The 20,298-nt window shown below is 41.9% G+C and overlaps 1 protein-coding gene across 1 annotated transcript in view; it reads left to right on the forward strand.

Annotated features, from left to right (window-relative positions):
• The window catches only part of ank2a (ankyrin 2a, neuronal), a gene marked incomplete at its 5' end in the record, with an annotated part of 80,721 nt that overhangs the window by 24,830 nt on the left and 35,593 nt on the right, over positions 1–20,298 (forward strand). The window contains 16 exon segments of the mRNA XM_083983764.1: positions 479–633; positions 755–966; positions 1,056–1,263; positions 1,395–1,491; positions 1,605–1,833; positions 2,038–2,163; positions 2,277–2,399; positions 2,503–2,535; positions 2,634–2,655; positions 4,294–5,495; positions 11,859–12,171; positions 12,880–12,957; positions 13,194–13,325; positions 13,572–13,712; positions 13,805–14,015; positions 14,230–14,308. Of these exon segments, the coding sequence (XP_083839890.1) occupies positions 479–633; positions 755–966; positions 1,056–1,263; positions 1,395–1,491; positions 1,605–1,833; positions 2,038–2,163; positions 2,277–2,399; positions 2,503–2,535; positions 2,634–2,655; positions 4,294–5,495; positions 11,859–12,171; positions 12,880–12,957; positions 13,194–13,325; positions 13,572–13,712; positions 13,805–14,015; positions 14,230–14,308 (3,361 nt within the window).

Here is a 20,298-nt window from a genome sequence, read left to right on the forward strand (position 1 = left end):
TGGAGGACACCCTGTCAATCTGGAATCCTGGTCACATGCTCCCCCACATTTTTCCACCACTTCCACCCAAAACTATAATTTTTTGAGTTTTTACATGGATATGCTGTGACTTTTTTATTTGTATTTTGTTACTTTCTGTCTTTCTTTGTACTTTTAAAGTACAAACTGAAGTCTGAAATCTTATCCTATGCCTTGTTTTGGTTTTTTTTGTGTTATCCCCACCATTTTCTCAGTCTCCAGTGCCCAATGCCAACCCCCATAGTTTTGTTTGGTTAGATTTTGTTCCTGATATAGAATGGAGGTTTCTCTCGTTTTCTATGTTTGCAAGCATGCACTACAGGATGCTAGATGATCAAATTTGATGATCAAATGTGTCTCTTTTGATTGCTTTTCTTTTTTTGTCAGGTCATGCATAATTCAACCCAAACATCAACGTTTGCCCAGTTTGTGTTTGACTTTACCTTGTTACCTGTTTTAGGCCTGTGATCGTGGAGATCCCTCATTTTGCAGCCCTGCGAGGCACAGAGAGAGAGTTGGTGATCTTGAGGAGTGAGACAGGGGAGAGCTGGAGGGAACACCACTGTGACTTCACAGAAGAAGAACTGAACCAGATACTTAATGGCATGGATGAAAGTAAGGGATCTCACTGGACTGTGATGCCAAACAATAATTGTTTATAGAGGATTCAAACGTCTCACACCTACAACTCCATAAACTTTACATAGGATACACTGACTATTTCTCATCTTCACAGAACTTGATTCTCCAGAGGAGCTTGAGAAGAAAAGAATATGCCGCATCATCACCCGAGACTTCCCTCAGTATTTTGCAGTGGTGTCACGAATAAAGCAAGACAGTCACTTGATTGGACCAGAGGGTGGGGTCCTTAGCAGCACTCTTGTGCCCCAGGTCCAGGCAGTTTTCCCTGAAGGAGCCCTCACCAAGAAAATCAGAGTTGGACTACAGGTACATACAGTCACACATCAGTTAGATGTAAGACATCAAAGGAATCAGTGAAGCTGTTAGATTTATGTGGTTTTTGTACTTCGTTTTAGGCTCAGCCCATTGGTGTGGAGTTAGTGCGAAAGATTCTTGGTAACAAAGCCACATTCAGCCCAATTGTCACACTGGAACCAAGAAGAAGGAAGTTCCACAAACCAATCACCATGACAATCCCTATTCCCAAGAGCTCCAACAGTGATGGCCCGGGCGCAGTATGCAGTGGGGAGACTCCCACTTTGCGTTTACTTTGCAGTATTACAGGTATGTTTTGGCTTTTTTCATTATTAAGCTTGGAAAGCTCAGAGAAGTCCTGCAATAATTCTTCCTTTCTATAAACCAGTTGGTGAACCCCTGTGACGGTTGGGTTAATGTTCCTGTTTCTGTACTTTCAGGTGGAACCACTCCTGCCCAGTGGGAAGACATCACCGGATCCACACCTCTCACATTTGTTAACCAATGTGTTTCCTTCACCACAAATGTATCAGCAAGGTTAATACTGCCTACATTCTAAAATATGCACTTTGCATAATCCTTGTTCTCTTTGATTTAGGGGATGACTACCTTGCAAGTTTTCCAAATAAAAGCCTTGTTCTTATTCCTAGGTTCTGGCTGATAGACTGCAGACAGATCCAGGAGTCTGTTAGTTTTGGCTCCCAGCTGTACAGAGAGATCATCTGTGTTCCATACATGGCCAAGTTTGTCATTTTTGCCAAGACACTGGATCCTATTGAAGCCCGCTTACGGTGTTTCTGCATGACAGATGACAAGATGGACAAAACCCTGGAGCAGCAGGAGAACTTCACCGAAGTTGCCCGCAGCCGGGATGTTGAGGTGCAGTGTGAGGGGATTATGGTGGCAGAAAGTTGATCAACTGACAGGGGTTTTTAGAAATGTGAGAGGAGTAATACTGAATAAGTCTGTTGCCAAAGTGCAAAGATATGGAGAGTCAGGGGATACATTTTAATCATTACAGCTCATGTTTTAAACATTAAAGGTTTGTTTGAATCATAAGGACAGCTGTCAATCCACACACAGGTGCTCGAGGGAAAACCTATATTTGCTGACTGCTTTGGAAACCTGGTGCCTCTTACTAAGAGTGGACAGCATCACATGTTCAGCTTCTACGCCTTCAAGGAGAACAGACTGGCCCTCTTCATCAAAGTATGACTACGAATATGCTCTAGATCAAAATGTTTGAAAACAATGGCTGATTATCTCAGAGGTTCTGAGATCTGATATGTGTGTAATTAATGGATTAAATTGTTGGTTCACAGATTAGAGACACAGCGCAAGAGCCATGTGGCCGCCTGTCATTCACAAAGGAAGCACGGACATACCGTACTCTTAACCACAATGCAATCTGCAACCTTAACATCACCCTCCCAGCATACTCAAAGGTTCGTTTGAATACGATTTATTTTTTGTGTATTTAACTGTAATTTATTCCTAATTCCAGTAACTGCATTGTTTGCTTTTCCTCTGTTGCATTTTACTCTTTAGGAGTCTGACTCAGACCAAGATGCAGATGATGAGGTAAATACAGCTCTCTCCATACAGTTGTACACGAAAGAAACAGTAATGTCATAATTAGGTTGCATCTAATACAATACTTTTTTGATCTTTTTCTACAGAGTGAGAAGAGTGACAAGAAATGTAAGCTGAACTCTTTTGTTTGACATAGGTCAAATAATTGCATGATAAAGGTCCATGCATTTCAGTCATTTTACATTTTCAGTGGTCAGTGTTGGTAGTGAGGGAACCAGTGTATAGTTTTAAGTAATTGTATATTATGCAGTTATAACAGTCTAAATTGGACATGAATATGAAATTTACTGGCCACAAAGATTGCAAATGGCAGAAATTGTTACGTGCCTAGAGATGCACTGACTGATGTATGTAGCTTTCTGTTTGGATTAACCCTGCTCTGTTATTTTGCTTTACTAACACTATAGTTACATGTTTGTTAATGGCAGCTGTGCTATGGCTGATGTACTCCACATTCCCCTCACACCAAACCTCACTGAATTTCTTTCACCCTTGACATTTTTATTTTCTGAAATTGCTATGACTTTTTTTTTTCTTCATGAATCATAAATGAAGGTCAAAATAATACTTTTTATCAAATTGGCTAAAAATGCTTCTTTTAAAAAAAATTTGTGGTAGAATTTTATCTTGTCTTGAGAAGATTTATGGTTTTTGGTCATATGTAAGAAGTATTCATTTTGACCAATTATTGTTCTCCCAGATATCATTTTATAGCAGTTTTACCAGTTGCATGCTGAAAAACTTTTCATATGGAAATAATTGACAAACAATATAATGTTGTTTGTTCTTTGCTTAGGAGTGTAAATGTATTTCTGGTTAATTTTTTATCATCATTCATTTTGTGTGATTTTGGCCACTGCTATCTCTTTTGAAATATTTACTTTAAGTACACATTCCCTCTTAATTTCCCTTACCTCAGTTTGTTTAATTCATTCATTGATTTGCACTATTAATTTAATAGTGCTATTGATTATTTTACATCATCATTTCACATCACCAATTTTTTCTGTATGTGAGCTAATAAAGGTCACAAAACAGAGTAAATGAACTATGTAATAAAACTGACAAATTAACTAACTAATTGAACTTTTCATTATATTTAATACCACAGACATTGCAACTAAAAATATTAATTTTTCCACCTTAGATGAAGGAAATAAGTAATTTTCAAAATGTTAGAGCACACAAACTTAGTGGCAACACCCTGACATTAATTACACCACTTCCCACAAAAAATACAATTTTTATATTTAAGTTTATTATAGTTTCTTTGTTTTGAAACTTTAATTTGCAAGCAGACATGACTATTCATGTCAGCAACAATCTTGAGAATTTTTGTTTGTTATGTCTTCCTTCCTGTCCCTTTGTTCCATGTTTAAGTTTCTCTTTTTCCTTATGGTTCCATTTGTGTATTTTACATTAGATTTCTGAATATGTAGACAAACAAATTAAGTAACATTATTCTTGTCCATACGCTACCTGTTTTGTTACTCCTTCTGGCTTTGCTTATGCTGTTGCTGCTCTACTCCCCTCCAAAATCTTCTGGATCACTTTTATCATCTCCTTTTTGGTCTTCTTTTCAAGACTCCGTTATCCTGTGCTCTATGAATCTTCCTCTTACTCTGTGAACTGAAGATGGATTTTTGATGACAATGTCTTGATCACAGTTTTCTGATGTCTCTCTTCCCCACTTAATTTGTCCCTTATGTTTTTTACCCTTTTTGGTTGTGATTCTCTTAATTTAAGATGATGAATCAGAATCAACTGAGACATTCTCCCTGAGAACTAACCAACCTCTTGACCCTGCAACCCTTGCAAGCCCAGACCTTCTCTCAGACATGTCGGACGTCAGAATGTGTGCCATTTTGACCACAGAGCAAATAAATGAAGAGGGGGTTGAAGCTGGAGGGTTGGAAGAGCGGTTGAACATAATGGGACAGTTTAAACATGGGCTAGAAAAGGTTGGGGAGACTCAAAGAGATGGAATAAACATCAGTAAACAGGAACTACAACGAGGTGATGCTAAAAAAGAGAAATGGGCTTCACTCTGTGAAACTGAGGTTGACATGAGGAGTTCCCTCATTGAAGAACCAGTCATACAGGAGATTTGCATTGAGAGGAAGACTGTAAGGACAACTACCACAGAGGACAGGGACATGACAAGAATGGTCTCGCACCTCAGTATGGACATAGAAGAATACTTTGAGCAGAGCCCTGTATTAAAGAGTGGTTCTCAAGAAGATCTTGTCCAAGATACGTTTGAACAGATTATTATAAAGCGTGATGGCAAAAGGCGCCCCCCAGATATCAAGAAACCTATTAGGAAGAAACTTAGAGACAGGGAACGTTCTAGATGTAGCAGCTCTGAGGGAGAGCTGGAAAGGGTGAGCTCAGAGGAGTCTTTAGATGGTGATGTTGTTCTTAAGGAGAGTGGCCTTGTACCTACCCCAGCTTTGGATCCCCCAGCTTCTCCTTTAGTGGTTGAAACACCTATAGGATCTATTAAAGACAGAGTTAAAGCTTTAAAAAACAAAGTTGAAGAGGAAGAGGAACAGAAAAATAAAGTTCTCATACAGGGGGAAAAACCCTCTGTCACCAAAAAGTGGGAAGAGGAAGTCATGCCAGAACTTCCCAGGGTTCCCAAGTCCCCTAAATCTCCCAGATCTCAAACAGAAAGATTGGAGGAGACTATGTCTGTTAAGGAGCTAATGAAAGCTTTCCAGACTGGGCAGGACCCTTCAAAAAGTACATCTGGGCTGTTTGAACACAAAGCCATGGATTCTTCACAGGAGTCAAAATCACAAATCCCGACAACACAGAGCCTGACATTTGTCCTCAATGAAAATGATGCCAAGAAATCAGACATTGAGGATGAAGCAGATATGTTAATCCAAGATAACTCTGGGGAATCACAATTCATGTCAGATAGTGCTCATCCCAGAAAGACAGTAACATTTGTTGATACAGTTCCATGTGATGATGGATGGGTTAGTCCACAGAGAGAAACCCCTGAGAAGGAGACTATGTCTGTGAAGGAGCTGATGAAGACATTCCAGTCTGGACAAGATCCCTCAAAAACTAAACCAGAGCTTTTTGAACACAAAGCCGTAGCTTCTTCTTGTATTTCAACATCAAAATTTGAATCAGCAGATTCTGGAGACAGACAGACATCTGAGAAAAGTCTCCCACAAGAGCGAGAATCACAAATCCAAACTCAGAGCCTCACAATTTTCCATGAAGAGAGTGATGTCAAGAAACATGACAAAACAGACTCAGAGAGTCAGCCTGTCAGTTTAGACAACTCGGAGGAATCACAGTTAATATCAGATAGTTCTAATTTTGGAGAGATGGAAAACATTGTCAGTACAGTTCAGTGTGATGGTGGAAGGATTAGCCCACCGAGAGTGACCCCAGAAAAGGAGACTTTGTCTGTGAAGGAGCTGATGAAAACATACCAGACTGGACAGGATTCATCAAATACTAAAATAGAGCCTCTGGAATCACAATCAATGGCTTCAACACACTCTGAAGAGATACAGGCACCTAAGCAAAGTCTTCCGGAGGGGCCAGAATCACACATCCAAACTCAGAGCCTCACAATTTTCCATCCACAGAGTGATGTCAAGGAGTATGACAAAACAGGCTTTGACAATCAACCAGCTGGTCCAGTCAAAGACAACTCTGATGAATCACAGCTATTTTCAGATGATGCTGACTTTAAAAAGACAGTAACATTTGTTGATACAATTCCGTGTGATGATCAATGGGTTAGCCCACAGAGAGAGACACCAGAGACGGAGAATATGTCTGTGAAGGAGCTGATGAAGACATTCCAGACTGGACAGGATCCTTCAAAAACTAAACCAGAACTTTTTGAACACAAAGCAGTGACTTCTTCTTGCATTCCAACATTGATATCTGAATCAGCAGATTCTGGAGACATAAAGACAACTGAGAAAAGTCTCCCACAGGAGGGAGAATCACAAATTCAAACTCAGAGTCTCACAATTTTGCATGAAGAGAGTGATGTCAAGAAACATGACAAAACAGACTCAGAGGGTCGGCCTCTAAGTTTAGATAACTCTGAGGAATCACAGTTAATATCAGATACTTATTTTGGAAAGACAGAAAACGTTGTCAGTACAGCAAGAGAGACCCCAGAGAAGGAGACTTTGTCTGTGAAGGAGCTGATGAAGACATTCCAGACTGGACAGGATTCATCAAATACTAAAATAGAGCCTCTGGAACCAAAATCAATGGCTACTTCTTCTATTTCAACATTAACATTTGAATCAACACATTCGGAAGAGATACAGACCCCTGAGGAAAGTCTTCCACAGGGGCCAGAATCACAAATCCAAAATCGGAGTGTCACAATTTTCCATCAACAGAGTGATGTCAAGAAATGTGACAAAACAGGCTTTGACGATCAACAGATGGGTCCAATCAAAGATTACTCTGGTGAATCACAGCTAATTTCAGATGATGCTGACTTTAAAAAGACAGTAACATTTGTTGATACAGTTCCGTGTGATGATCGATGGGTAAGCCAACAGAGAGAGACACAAGAGAAGGAGACTATGTCTGTGAAGGAGCTTATGAAGACATTCCAGACTGGACAGGATTCCTCAAACACTAAGGTGGTGCTGTTCACCACACAAGCAGTTTCAACACTGATAACTGAATTAACAGATTCTGAAGAGATACAAAAACCTGAGCAAAGTCTTCCATATGAGCCAGAATCCCAAACCCCGAATCAGAGCCTCACAGTTTTCAATGGAGAGAGTGAAGAAGTCAAGAAGTGTGACAAAACAGACTTTGAAAATCAGCCAGAAAGTTTAATCAAAGATAATTCTGAAGAATCACAGTTGATGTCAGATAGTGCTCATCATGAAAAGACACTTCAATTTGTTGATATGGTTCAATGCAATGAAGGAAGGGTTAGCCCACAGAGGGAGACGCCAGAGAAGGAGACTAAACCAGAGTTTTTTGAACAGAAAGCAGTGGCTTCTTCTTCAATCATATCTGGGTCAGATAATTCTGGAGAGATACAGAAACCTGAGCAAAGTCTTCCACTTGACTTATATCAACCAGTAAGTACGACTGGTAAGTGTGATTCTGAGGAATCACACTTGATCTCAGATGATGCCTATTTTGTGGACAGTACTGATGCAATTCAATTTAAGGATGGAAGTGCTAGCCCTCAGAGCAAGGGGCTAGACCTTTCAGGGAAGAGCCAGGGCATGATGCAATTAAAGGAACCAATCATAAGTACTGATAGGAGTTTATCTGAAGACATACAAATAAGCCCTGATCGCAGACCTTCTGAGGACTTCAGTGCTGACATAAAGGCAGAGTTGGAAGAAAGTCCCGAGTACCAGCTGTTCAAGCAGACATCAGCAACTGCAGACATGAGCTGTCAGCTGGAGCCACCTGAGCTGGAGACCCTTGGTGATGATTCTGATATAAATCCAGCATCCATTTCAAGTCCCTATTCTAAAAATTATTTTGAGAAAGGTGTCTCTCTTATTGAGAATCAAATGAAAGATGATGATCTAAGTGCTGAGTGTCCCAAGCATGAAGGATTGGCTGAATCCACAGACCCTGTTGTTGATATTAGGACCCCTTATTCCAGCTCTGGAGACAGTGAAAATTACGAAGACCTCACACTGACCCATGAAATGACCAGTGAAATAATTACTTATTCTGCTAAAAAAGAGGAAAAGTACACTATACCTTCACCAGAGGAGAAAATTCATCAGTCAAAAGACAAAGACAATACAACAATTACACATGAAACACTGTTAACACAAATAGGCACTGAAGTACCAGATGTCAATATTGAGGAGCCTGTACTTACAGAGGTCCACATTGAGAAGAAAACATCCATACAGGCATCCACAACAGTAAAAGATATGTCAGGGTTATTATCCCTATTGAAGACTGACTTGGATCAGTATCTTCAAGATAGGCATGTGGAAAGCCAGCCATTGGAGGAAGATACTCTTCAGGAGAAATTTGAAGAAGTTGTTTTAATAAAAGACAAAGATAAAGAAGGTCTCACAGTTGTCACAAATGACAGTAAAGGAGCAATAATCGATGGCACAACAAAACAAATGGACCATGAAACTATTTTAGAATCAACAATCAATAATCAGGGGAAAGATTCATCCGAGATGCTTTCAGTGATGCATAATGACTTCGAACACTATCAAGAACCAGGACCTGTGACTGGTCAACCAATAGAAGATAATGTGCAGGAGCAATGTGAAACTTTACCATTTTTCACTGATGAAAATGAAGAAGTGACACCAGATGACTCAGCTAAAGAAACAGATTGTGCTGGATTGAAAAATACAGTCATAAGTGGTGGTGAAGAATTAGTGTATGACTTTGAAGAAATCCCCTCAAACTTGACTGAAGAACTCCCCATGAAGGAAATATGGGTAGAGAAAAAGACCTCATACCAACAATCTACAAAAGAGAAAGACATGTCAGGTATGCTGTTACTTCTCAATACTGACTTGGATCAGTATCTGAAGGACAGGCCAGTAAAAAGTAGGTCTCCAGAGGAGGATGTTAGCCAGGAGAAATTTGATGAAGTTATTCTTAGCAAAGTCCGAAAATCCTCAAGTGAGGAGCATCAACTAAGAGTGTATGAAAAAACAGAAATAGTAGCTGGTACCAGTGTGGATGATGAGATAGAAGGAGAGACATATGAAAAGATACAGACCCATGTGGTTGAAGTCAAAGAAGTGACACCAACTTCAACTGTACTGGAGAAACCATTCCAAGAAGTCTGTATTCAGAGAATGACAGATGACCAACGGTCTACAACTGAGAAGGATATGTCAGGCATGTTGTCACTTCTCAGTAGCAATTTAGATCAATATCTCAAGGAAAGGCCAGTGACAATGTGTCACCCTGAGGAGCCTCTTGTCCATGAGAGCTACAAACAAGTTGTACTAACAAAGGACACTAAAAGAGAAACCACTGTTATCTCTGTACATAAGATGATGGTACCAGAAGATAAAAATATAGAGACTGTAGAAATAGATGAAAAGGAAAGTGATTCAAAGACATGTACCCGTGAAGATGAAAGTGATGACTTGGACAGTGATCATTCAGCTTGTAAAACATACACATTTTCGCAACGCCCAAGTAGTTTGGACACACAACGTCCAACTGATTTGGAGAACCTAAACACTGCGTTTTTTGATGACCCAGCCAAAGAGCTGTGTCACCAGGATTCACTAGAGGCAAGTCCTCTCACGGAAGATAAATCTTCAAAAAAATCCCCTGATTCAATTGAGCCAAGCCCTATTGGAGAATCCCCTTGTCCAGACTCTCTTGAAGGAAGTCCCACAAACTCAAAGGACTCAGAACTTCAGATGCCCACCAAGACAGCTGTGTATGAGGATTATACTTCCCAACTCAAAGCGTGTTTTGCTTATGACAAAAATGTTTACAAGGATGAAAGCGAGTATGATGAGCAAGAAAATACAGGTGAGAATATCCAAGGTGAAAATGAAATTAAAGATGACAGATCTTTCAACTCGGCAGTGGCAGTAGCTGATGACAACACATCCACTGACCCCAAAATGTATGACAGTCAGAATCTTCATATGCTCATAAGGCAAGACTCTCTTGACACAAATGAAATTTTAGATGATATCGTTGATAAACAATTCACCCCTGAAGAAGAGATGTTTAAAATGGCTGCAAAAATCAAAACATTTGAGGAAATGGAACAGGATGCTAAAATGAAGAGAGACACGTCTTTAGAGACAGGTGATCACAAAGACAATGAACTAAATCTAGATTTTGACCCAGTTGCACACTCTTCCTCAAATGATACACTACGCAGTTTTGAACAATGTGTTACAGAAGATACTTACACACTTACTGAGACAACAGATATTTCCTTGAACATTACAGAGACAGTGGAGTGTCAATCACAGCTGAAAACTACTGAATCAACTGATGGTTCATTGTGTTTAACAGCAACAGAGAGAGAGGAACAAGATGAAATTGAGGAGCCTGTGGCACTATTGACAGAAAAGGCAGCTCAAATACACCAAGTTGAAAATATTGTAACAGGTGACTGTTCCTCAGTCAGTGACACACATTTTTCAAGCTGTGTGGCAGATGAGCATCATTCAAATGAAGACAAAATAAAGTTATCACCGGCAGATGATTCAGATTCCATCAGCAGACCTGGGGACATAATGTGTGCAAGAGAGCTAGAAAATGTTTTCTCAGGTTGTGAGGGTAATGATGAAGCCTTTGATGCGCAGGTTGAGACAGAGAAAGAGATGAGTCTTGCAGAGGACATGCAAACACCTCATAAAACACCTGTTCGAACTCCAGGTGATGTGGCAAGCCCTGACCCATTTCAATTTCAAGAAGGAAAGCTGTTTGAAATGACCAGAGGGGGAGCTATTGATATGACAAGAAGAAGCTTTGATGAAGAGGATGAAGGATATGCACTTCTTCATATGGGGGAACATCCAGTTGATGAAGTTGTGCCAGAGGAGATGGAGGAAGGCCAGTCACTCAGAATATCTGTAACTTTAGATGATAGTGATTCTACTATTGACACAACACTTCAAGAGACCCCAAAATCACCTCTGAGACAAGATGTCAATGACAAAATTCCTACACCCAAACCAAGAACTCTATTGACACCCTCAAGTGAAAATTCCAAGAGTGAAAAGCCACTTTCTGAAGCTGTCCTTGGTAGCTCCACAGAGGTTCAGCTTGGTTCCCCCAATACTTTGGAGAGACTAACCAATGTTCAAGTTGAGGTTGGAGCCATGGAAAGCCTTGGCCTAGGCTATTTAGACTCTACCATAGCTGACCTCCAATCAGACACATCCACAGCTGGCCATTCAGTGTACTCAGAGCAGAGCCATGATTCTCCAGACTCATCTAATGATGATGATGATGATGATGAGGAGGAGGAGGAGGAAGACCAATGCTCAGTCATAGAAATGTGTCTTCCAGCTGCACAGGGTGACATCTCAGCATATCATCAGGATTCACCCCAACCTTTGGAAATCAAACAAAGCAACACAACAAAAGAAGCTCACTATTTAAAATCTGAAATAATCGCAAAGGCTTTGCAGATATCTGAGCCTGGTCAGGTTCAGAGAAAAACAGAAAAAAGCTCAGCCTTTGAACGAAGGACTAGATCTGAGGCTGATGGTGACACAGCTAAAGCATCTAAAAAAATCAAAAGGAGTTACTCTGACAGAAGTCAATCCACGCATAAATCAAACTTTTCACCCTCCAAACTTCCTGTAATGAAGCAACAGAAAGCTCATCTGATCTCTCCCTCTTCCCCCCAAAAGAAAGAAATCCAAATCTCCAACACTACAGAGACATCTGTTAGGTCTTCTTTTGATACAGATGAAATAAGCAGTGCCAGTCAAAGAAGCCCAGATTCTGTTATTTTCACATACGAAATCCCAGCATCAGACAGGTCTGATGGCAATCTGTTGCCAGGTGTGCAACCATCCTCTGGGAAAGAGGATGTATTTGAATCAAGGCCTTCCTGGGATGACACAGTGGAAACTCAGATGCAGAGAATCACCGATGACCATACTCCAAAATGTGCGTCAGGTATGGCCAGACCTACATGGGCTTTTGCTTTTCTATCTCTTCTCGGCTACAAGACCCTTATTTCTCTTCTTTAGAACGTAATATCACCATTTGTCGTTTTATGTAGTTTTAATGTGGTGTGATTTGTCATGCTCCATGTTGCATTGAATTTCTTTGTCTGTATTTTTTTTTTCATTCATTCATTTAGTGTGGATGTGTGTATGTGTGTGCATGTGTGCGTGCGTGCGTGCGTGCGTGCGTGTGTGTGTGCGTGCGTGATGATTTGTGTGTCGATAAGTTACTGTTCCATTTGTGTTTGTGTACGTGCAATCTCAAGATTGGATGACCATTTTGGTTAAAGCAGCTTCAACAATATTTCTGCAGACTTCCCCAGCTAATACAGCACTACTAATGTTAGCGTGCACCTTGCTCTAAATAACTGACATGCTAATTGTGACTACATAATTATAGTTCATAAACAAGCCAATTCCTGCTCACAGTTTATGAATCCAACATTTATCATCAGTTATCATCCATGTGATCATCACAGATCCACAGTTTTCAATATTGCAGTATACAGCCAATAACATGGTGTCATCTGGACATATGATATATCTACACTCTTGCACATTACTTATACCTGCAATGTGACAAAACTTTTACTTTGAGCTATGACTTAGAGCTTGAATTTCAGAAAATGTAATGTTTGGTTTTGGACGCATTTTTTAGTGGATTGGCAGGATGATGCTGACAGGAAAGAGGAAACACTGGCTATCATTGCAGATCTTCTTGGCTTCAGCTGGACTGGTAAGATTTTAAAATTATTTTATGTTTCAAATTTGAATGTCAATTTTATTCACTGGAATATATGATGCACTTTATTTATATATATTTGTGAGCAAAAGTGGGGGAATAGTTGAAAATGCTATGAAAGACTATCTATGTTCAAGCAGTAAAACATAAAAAAAAACATACATATAAAAGCATATAAAATATATATAGTTTTTACATTTTCATCCCTTATGTATTATTTATCACCCCAGAGCTGGCAAGAGAACTGGAATTCAGTGAGGATAATATCCAATCAGTGAGAACAGAGAATCCCAATTCCCTCCAAGAGCAGAGCCATGCCTTGCTGCAGCGCTGGGTTGAGCAGGAAGGTAAACATGCCACAGGTACATGCCATTTTTATAATAACTTTCAGTTTTACTCATTTGTCAATGCAGAACTTCAAATCCTGTAAACATTGCACATTAGTTTGGAGATGCTGAAGGCACTGTTAGTTTTTTTTTACTTTGATTTGTGTGTTTAGTAGACATATTTTCATACTGTAGATCAAGGTAATAATCAGGTTTTCATCTTTTTGATTGTGTTTAAATGTTTTTCTATAGTCTAGTAATGACTGATAAATCTTTTCACAGAGGACTGTCTGATTAAGAGACTAACCAAGATCAACCGCATGGACATTGTCCATCTTATTGAAACCCAGATGAACAAGTCAGTTCAAGAGCAAACATCTAGAACCTATGCAGAGATAGAGAAGACACTGGATCACAGTGAAGGTAGCAACACTAAATAAAAAACTTGATTCAGCGATTTTGAATTTCGATTTGTGTTAACTTGCATTCTTATTCATCATGTGTATTTTTTTCAGTCTCAGTAGCCCTATCATCAGTGCAAGAGGATGCAGACAGCCCCAGAGTTGTGAGAAGGGTGGAGTCAGATCGCAGACCACCTCCAGCTGTTTCTGAAGAGGACCTCTCAGTTGCTTCCCTACTGGATATTCCTTCCTGGGCAGAACCTGTTGGACATACCCCCTCAGAAAGCATGCATGGGGACCTGTTGGAGGAGCTCGAGATCCCTCAGTAAGTCATTAATTTGTAATGATTCCTGAATTTGCAAGACAACATGTGGTGTTTCATAATTTTTCTCACTTTATTGGACATACACCAGACACAACACTACCAAAAGTAGTCAAAACTTGCCTCTCACCCATTCAGTCTTTTCAAGAGTATGACCTTGATTTATCACATTCATGCAAAGGATTTTTTGTGACCTAACTTTCCTTTTGTGTTACAGTGAATTAAACCCTAACCTGTGGACCTCTGAAGATGTAATTTCACCCGAACCTAGATGTTATGACAACTCAGATGAGCAAGTAAGTACGCTTCCCACTTCAGAAGAGGCAGCATTGGGAAGCCAGACAATTAAGGCTCATGACCCCAAAAAGAAAGACCAGAAACGCTGCAATGATGAAGTTCATTTCGCCAGGCCTTTCCAACGTGGCACTCAGTGCAAAGTCAAAGATGACTGCAGCCAAACCATACCATCAGAACAGCGTGGTTGTGAAGATGGGCTAAGGCAGTCACCTAAAATTCTGAAGTTATCATCAACCATAGCTGTTAGAGACTTTAGTCTGAGCCTATCAGAGTCAGACCAAGCTGAGACTGACTTCAGTGAACTCTATAATGAGTTTGGCTATGCACCACAGCATGGCGATACAGACACATTTAAAACCATCAAAAGAATATCTGACCCTATCCTGTTAGCATTGTCAACAGAGGACCACCAAGCAACTTTGGCCATGACTGAAGATGACACAGAAACAGATGTAGCTCACAAAAGCAAGCTGTCTCAGAAGTGTGATGAGGTCACAGCCAAATTCATCAAAATTTCATATGGTAATGACAAGATCCCTCAAGTTTCATGTGTGGATACAAGCTTCCAACACTTCAAGTCGAGCAAGAAAGAAAATGCAAAACATCCAGTACACAGTGATGGCTATCCAGATAACATGCCCTTCATTGATGATAGTGATGATGTCCAGTCAGTTCCAACAGCTAAGGACAGCATTGTGAAACCATTCAAAATGAAGGTATCAAAGCCCACATTTCCACAGAGTCTGACATTCAGTGACCCTGCTTACATGGCTTGTGACTCAACTGATAGGTACCATACTGACCATGTCAGGGAAAAGACATCCTACATTTCTGAGCCAAAAATTTCATCCTCCAGGCTATTTCTACCCATCACCAATCTCATGCCACAATCACCAGAGCAAGAAGTGGCATTACCTTTAATTAAAGAGTGTAACACCTTGACCCCTGATTCTTTTGAATCTGAGAAGCAGTGTGGTTCATTTTCACCTGAAAATGAAAGGGGTCTCCTCCCAGCAGAGGCATGGATATTAAATGACTCCATACATAGACTGTCATCCCCAGAATCTGTCATGTCAGTTAATGATTATAGGGCAATGTCACCTGACTCCCCTCGGGCGGAAAAAAGAGACTTATTTGCAGACTTTTTTAGCATATTGGATGACAGCCGGGCGTTTTCTCCTAGGTCTGATCCATGTAGTTCACCTGAAGTTACATTAAATTTTACTGAAACATCAAATATTAGGTATGACGAATTTGTGCAGAAAGATGCTTCTGATAAAAGAGCATGTTCACCTGACCCAGTCATATCTATTTATGGATTTGGATCATCAGAAGAGGATTGTCGCCCATACACACCAGAATCTCAATCCTCTCAGTGCAGTTTTTCATTTCTTGAACTCTTGCTGTCAGAAACCGTCCGTGCTCAACTTATGAGTCAATATTGTGATTATTACTTAGAATATTCAGGGGGAAGTCTGACTTCACCACCACTGATGCCAACAACGAATAAAATAGTCTGCAATGAAGAAACGTGTGAGAGTAAGCCCTTGACACCAAAATATGTAGCTTCTGTTCTTTCATCACCTCTTGATGAATGTTTCAATGAGAAAAGCACACGTACAGCAAATGAAAATAAAGTACCGCTGTTTGCTGTGTCGGATGTAACATATCTTACACAGTCAAATGTCAAAAGTATCCAGGGTGAGGAATCAAGTTGTTCAGTTAAAAACAAAAGATTGCTTGAAGTTGCACCACTGTCAACTGTAACCCCAACAACAGATGGGAAAAATAATCAATCTTTTCTTGATTACTGGTTTTCTAAATTACAACATCAATCTAATGAGTATATAGAATTACCAAGGCAATCAAATGATAACTTCACAGACAGTAAACAAAAGTCCTCAAACGACAATGACAATGACGACAAAAACGTAACATTATCCAATCCAATTGTGTTTAAGTTTGTGGAAAGACCAAAATATATTTTTGAATTTCAAAACAACATTTTTTTAACATTGTCTGACGACAGCAGAGCAGATTTGCCGGATTCACTTAGTTCCAAGGTCGAAGGCACAAAAGTCAGCATGACCACCTCCCAACCACTGTCTTGGGACAGACCTCTTACGTATGCAGATGTTGTTCGGGGCTTTGGACCCACAAAACCAGCACAGGCTTTGTTGAGGTGTCAAGAATGGGAACCTGTCTGCGCTCCGTCAGTGTCATCGGACATAGAGTGCCCTGACACCTCCACAGAGCATTGGGTGAGCGAGTTCAGGCTGCATTCTCCCGAGTCGGTGGCGTCTGAAAGTGAACTCAGGCCCCTCTCCCCTGACTCGCCTGTCCCACAGTACAGACCTCACCACATCGCTCACGATGTAGAATTGTCAGATCTCAGGTCGTTTACACCAGAATCAACATTTTCAGACTGGGAGGGGACTGATTTGTGTCTGGAGACTTTGTTTAACGAGACTAGGCCAGACTCTCCGCAGTCAGTTATGTCAGACTTTGAGCTTGAGAAGTTGTTTAGTAGTAGGGCGTTGTCACCAGAATCTGTGTCTTCCGATTTGGACTTTTCACTGCTGCAGGACTGGTTGGCAGACTTTAGAGCGTCCTCACCGGAATCTGTGGCATCATTTGAGCAGCGAACTTTGTCTCCTGGAATTACGTTTGGCCAGGTGACAAGTCAACGTTGCAACTATTACTTACAGTACTCTGGCAGTAGACCAGTGTCACCTCGTTCAACACTGTCAGATGTTGAGTATTCCACATATTGTCTGGAGGAATTGTCTGACAACAACAGAGCAGATTCGCCAGATTCACTTAGTTGCGGGGTCAAAGGCACAAAAGTCAGCGTGACCACATCCCAACCACTGTCTTGGGACAGACCTCTTACATATGCAGATATTGTTAGGGGCTTTGGACCTGCGAAACCTGCACAGGCTTTGTTGAGGTGTCAAGAATGGGAACCTGTCTGCGCTCCGTCAGTGTCATCGGACATAGAGTGCCCTGACACCTCCACAGAGCATTGGGTGAGCGAGTTCAGGCCGCATTCTCCCGAGTCGGTGGCTTCTGAAAGTGAACTCAGGCCCCTCTCCCCTGACTCACCTGTCCCACAGTACAGACCTCCCCACATCGCTCACAATGTAGAATTGTCAGATCTCAGGTCGTTTACACCAGAATCAACATTTTCAGACTGGGAGGGGACTGATTTGTGTCTGGAGACCTTGTTTGACGAGACTAGGCCAGACTCTCCGCAGTCAGTTATGTCAGACTTTGGGCTTGATAAGTTGTTTAGTAGCAGGGCGTTGTCACCAGAATCAGTGTCTTCCGATTTTGACTTTTCACTGCTGCAGGACTGGCTTGCAGACTTTAGAGCGTCCTCACCGGAATCTGTGGCATCATTTGAGCAGCGAACTTTGTCTCCTGGAATTACGTTTGGCCAGGTGACAAGTCAATGTTGCAACTATTACTTACAGTACTCTGGCAGTAGACCAGTGTCACCTCGTTCAACACTGTCAGATGTTAATTTTTCCACATATTGTCTGGAGGAATTGTCTGACAACAACAGAGCAGATTCGCCAGATTCACTTAGTTGCGGGGTCGAAGGCACAAAAGTCAGCGTGACCACATCCCAACCACTGTCTTGGGACAGACCTCTTACATATGCAGATATTGTTAGGGGCTTTGGACCTGCGAAACCAGCACAGGCTTTGTTGAGGTGTCAAGAATGGGAACCTGTCTGCGCTCCGTCAGTGTCATCGGACATAGAGTGCCCTGACACCTCCACAGAGCATTGGGTGAGCGAGTTGAGGCCGCATTCTCCCGAGTCGGTGGCTTCTGAAAGTGAACTCAGGCCCCTCTCCCCTGACTCACCTGTCCCACAGTACAGACCTCCCCACATCGCTCACAATGTAGAATTGTCAGATCTCAGGTCGTTTACACCAGAATCAACATTTTCAGACTGGGAGGGGACTGATTTGTGTCTGGAGACCTTGTTTGACGAGACTAGGCCAGACTCTCCGCAGTCAGTTATGTCAGACTTTGGGCTTGATAAGTTGTTTAGTAGCAGGGCGTTGTCACCAGAATCAGTGTCTTCCGATTTTGACTTTTCACTGCTGCAGGACTGGTTGGCAGACTTTAGGGTGTCCTCTGAGCATTGGGTGAGCGAGTTCAGGCCGCAATCTCCCGAGTCGGTGGCGTCTGAAAGTGAACTCAGGCCCCTCTCCCCTGACTCACCTGTCCCACAGTACAGACCTCCCCACATCGCTCACGATGTAGAATTGTCAGATCTCAGGTCGTTTACACCAGAATCAACATTTTCAGACTGGGAGGGCACTGATTTGTGTCTGGAGACCTTGTTTGACAAGACTAGGCCAGACTCTCCGCAGTCTGTTATGTCAGACTTTGAGCTTGAGAAGTTGTTTAGTAGCAGGGCGTTGTCACCAGAATCAGTGTCTTCCGATTTTGACTTTTCACTGCTGCAGGACTGGCTTGCAGACTTTAGAGCGTCCTCACCGGAATCTGTGGCATCATTTGAGCAGCGAACTTTGTCTCCTGGAATTACGTTTGGCCAGGTGACAAGTCAATGTTGCAGCTATTACTTACAGTACTCTGGCAGTAGACCAGTGTCACCTCGTTCAACACTGTCAGATGTTAATTTTTCCACATATTGTCTGGAGGAATTGTCTGACAACAACAGAGCAGATTCGCCAGATTCACTTAGTTGCGGGGTCGAAGGCACAAAAGTTAGCGTGACCACATCCCAACCACTGTCTTGGGACAGACCTCTTACATATGCAGATATTGTTAGGGGCTTTGGACCTGCGAAACCAGCACAGGCTTTGTTGAGGTGTCAAGAATGGGAACCTGTCTGCGCTCCGTCAGTGTCATCGGACATAGAGTGCCCTGACACCTCCACAGAGCATTGGGTGAGCGAGTTGAGGCCGCATTCTCCCGAGTCGGTGGCTTCTGAAAGTGAACTCAGGCCCCTCTCCCCTGACTCACCTGTCCCACAGTACAGACCTCCCCACATCGCTCACGATGTAGAATTGTCAGATCTCAGGTCGTTTACACCAGAATCAACATTTTCAGACTGGGAGGGGACTGATTTGTGTCTGGAGACCTTGTTTGACGAGACTAGGCCAGACTCTCCGCAGTCAGTTATGTCAGACTTTGAGCTTGAGAAGTTGTTTAGTAGCAGGGCGTTGTCACCAGAATCAGTGTCTTCCGATTTTGACTTTTCACTGCTGCAGGACTGGTTGGCAGACTTTAGGGAGTCCTCTGAGCATTGGGTGAGCGAGTTCAGACCGCATTCTCCTGACTCGGTGGCATCTGAAAGTGAACTCAGGCCCCTCTCCCCTGACTCACCTGTCCCACAGTACAGACCTCCCCACATCGCTCACGATGTAGAATTGTCAGATCTCAGGTCGTTTACACCAGAATCAACATTTTCAGACTGGGAGGGGACTGATTTGTGTCTGGAGACCTTGTTTGACGAGACTAGGCCAGACTCTCCGCAGTCAGTTATGTCAGACTTTGGGCTTGAGAAGTTGTTTAGTAGCAGGGCGTTGTCACCAGAATCAGTGTCTTCCGATTTTGACTTTTCACTGCTGCAGGACTGGTTGGCAGACTTTAGAGCGTCCTCACCGGAATCTGTGGCATCATTTGAGCAGCAAACCTTTTCTCCTGGAATTACGTTTGGCCAGGTGACAAGTCAACGTTGCAACTATTACTTACAGTATTCTGGCAGTAGACCAGTGTCACCTCGTTCAACACTGTCAGATGTTGAGTATTCCACATATTGTCTGGAGGAATTGTCTGACAACAACAGAGCAGATTCGCCAGATTCACTTAGTTGCGGGGTCGAAGGCACAAAAGTCAGCGTGACCACATCCCAACCACTGTCTTGGGACAGACCTCTTACATATGCAGATATTGTTAGGGGCTTTGGACCTGCGAAACCAGCACAGGCTTTGTTGAGGTGTCAAGA

This window comes from Trachurus trachurus (assembly GCF_905171665.1).
Source record: "Trachurus trachurus genome assembly, chromosome: 1".
Taxonomy (NCBI): domain Eukaryota; kingdom Metazoa; phylum Chordata; class Actinopteri; order Carangiformes; family Carangidae; genus Trachurus; species Trachurus trachurus.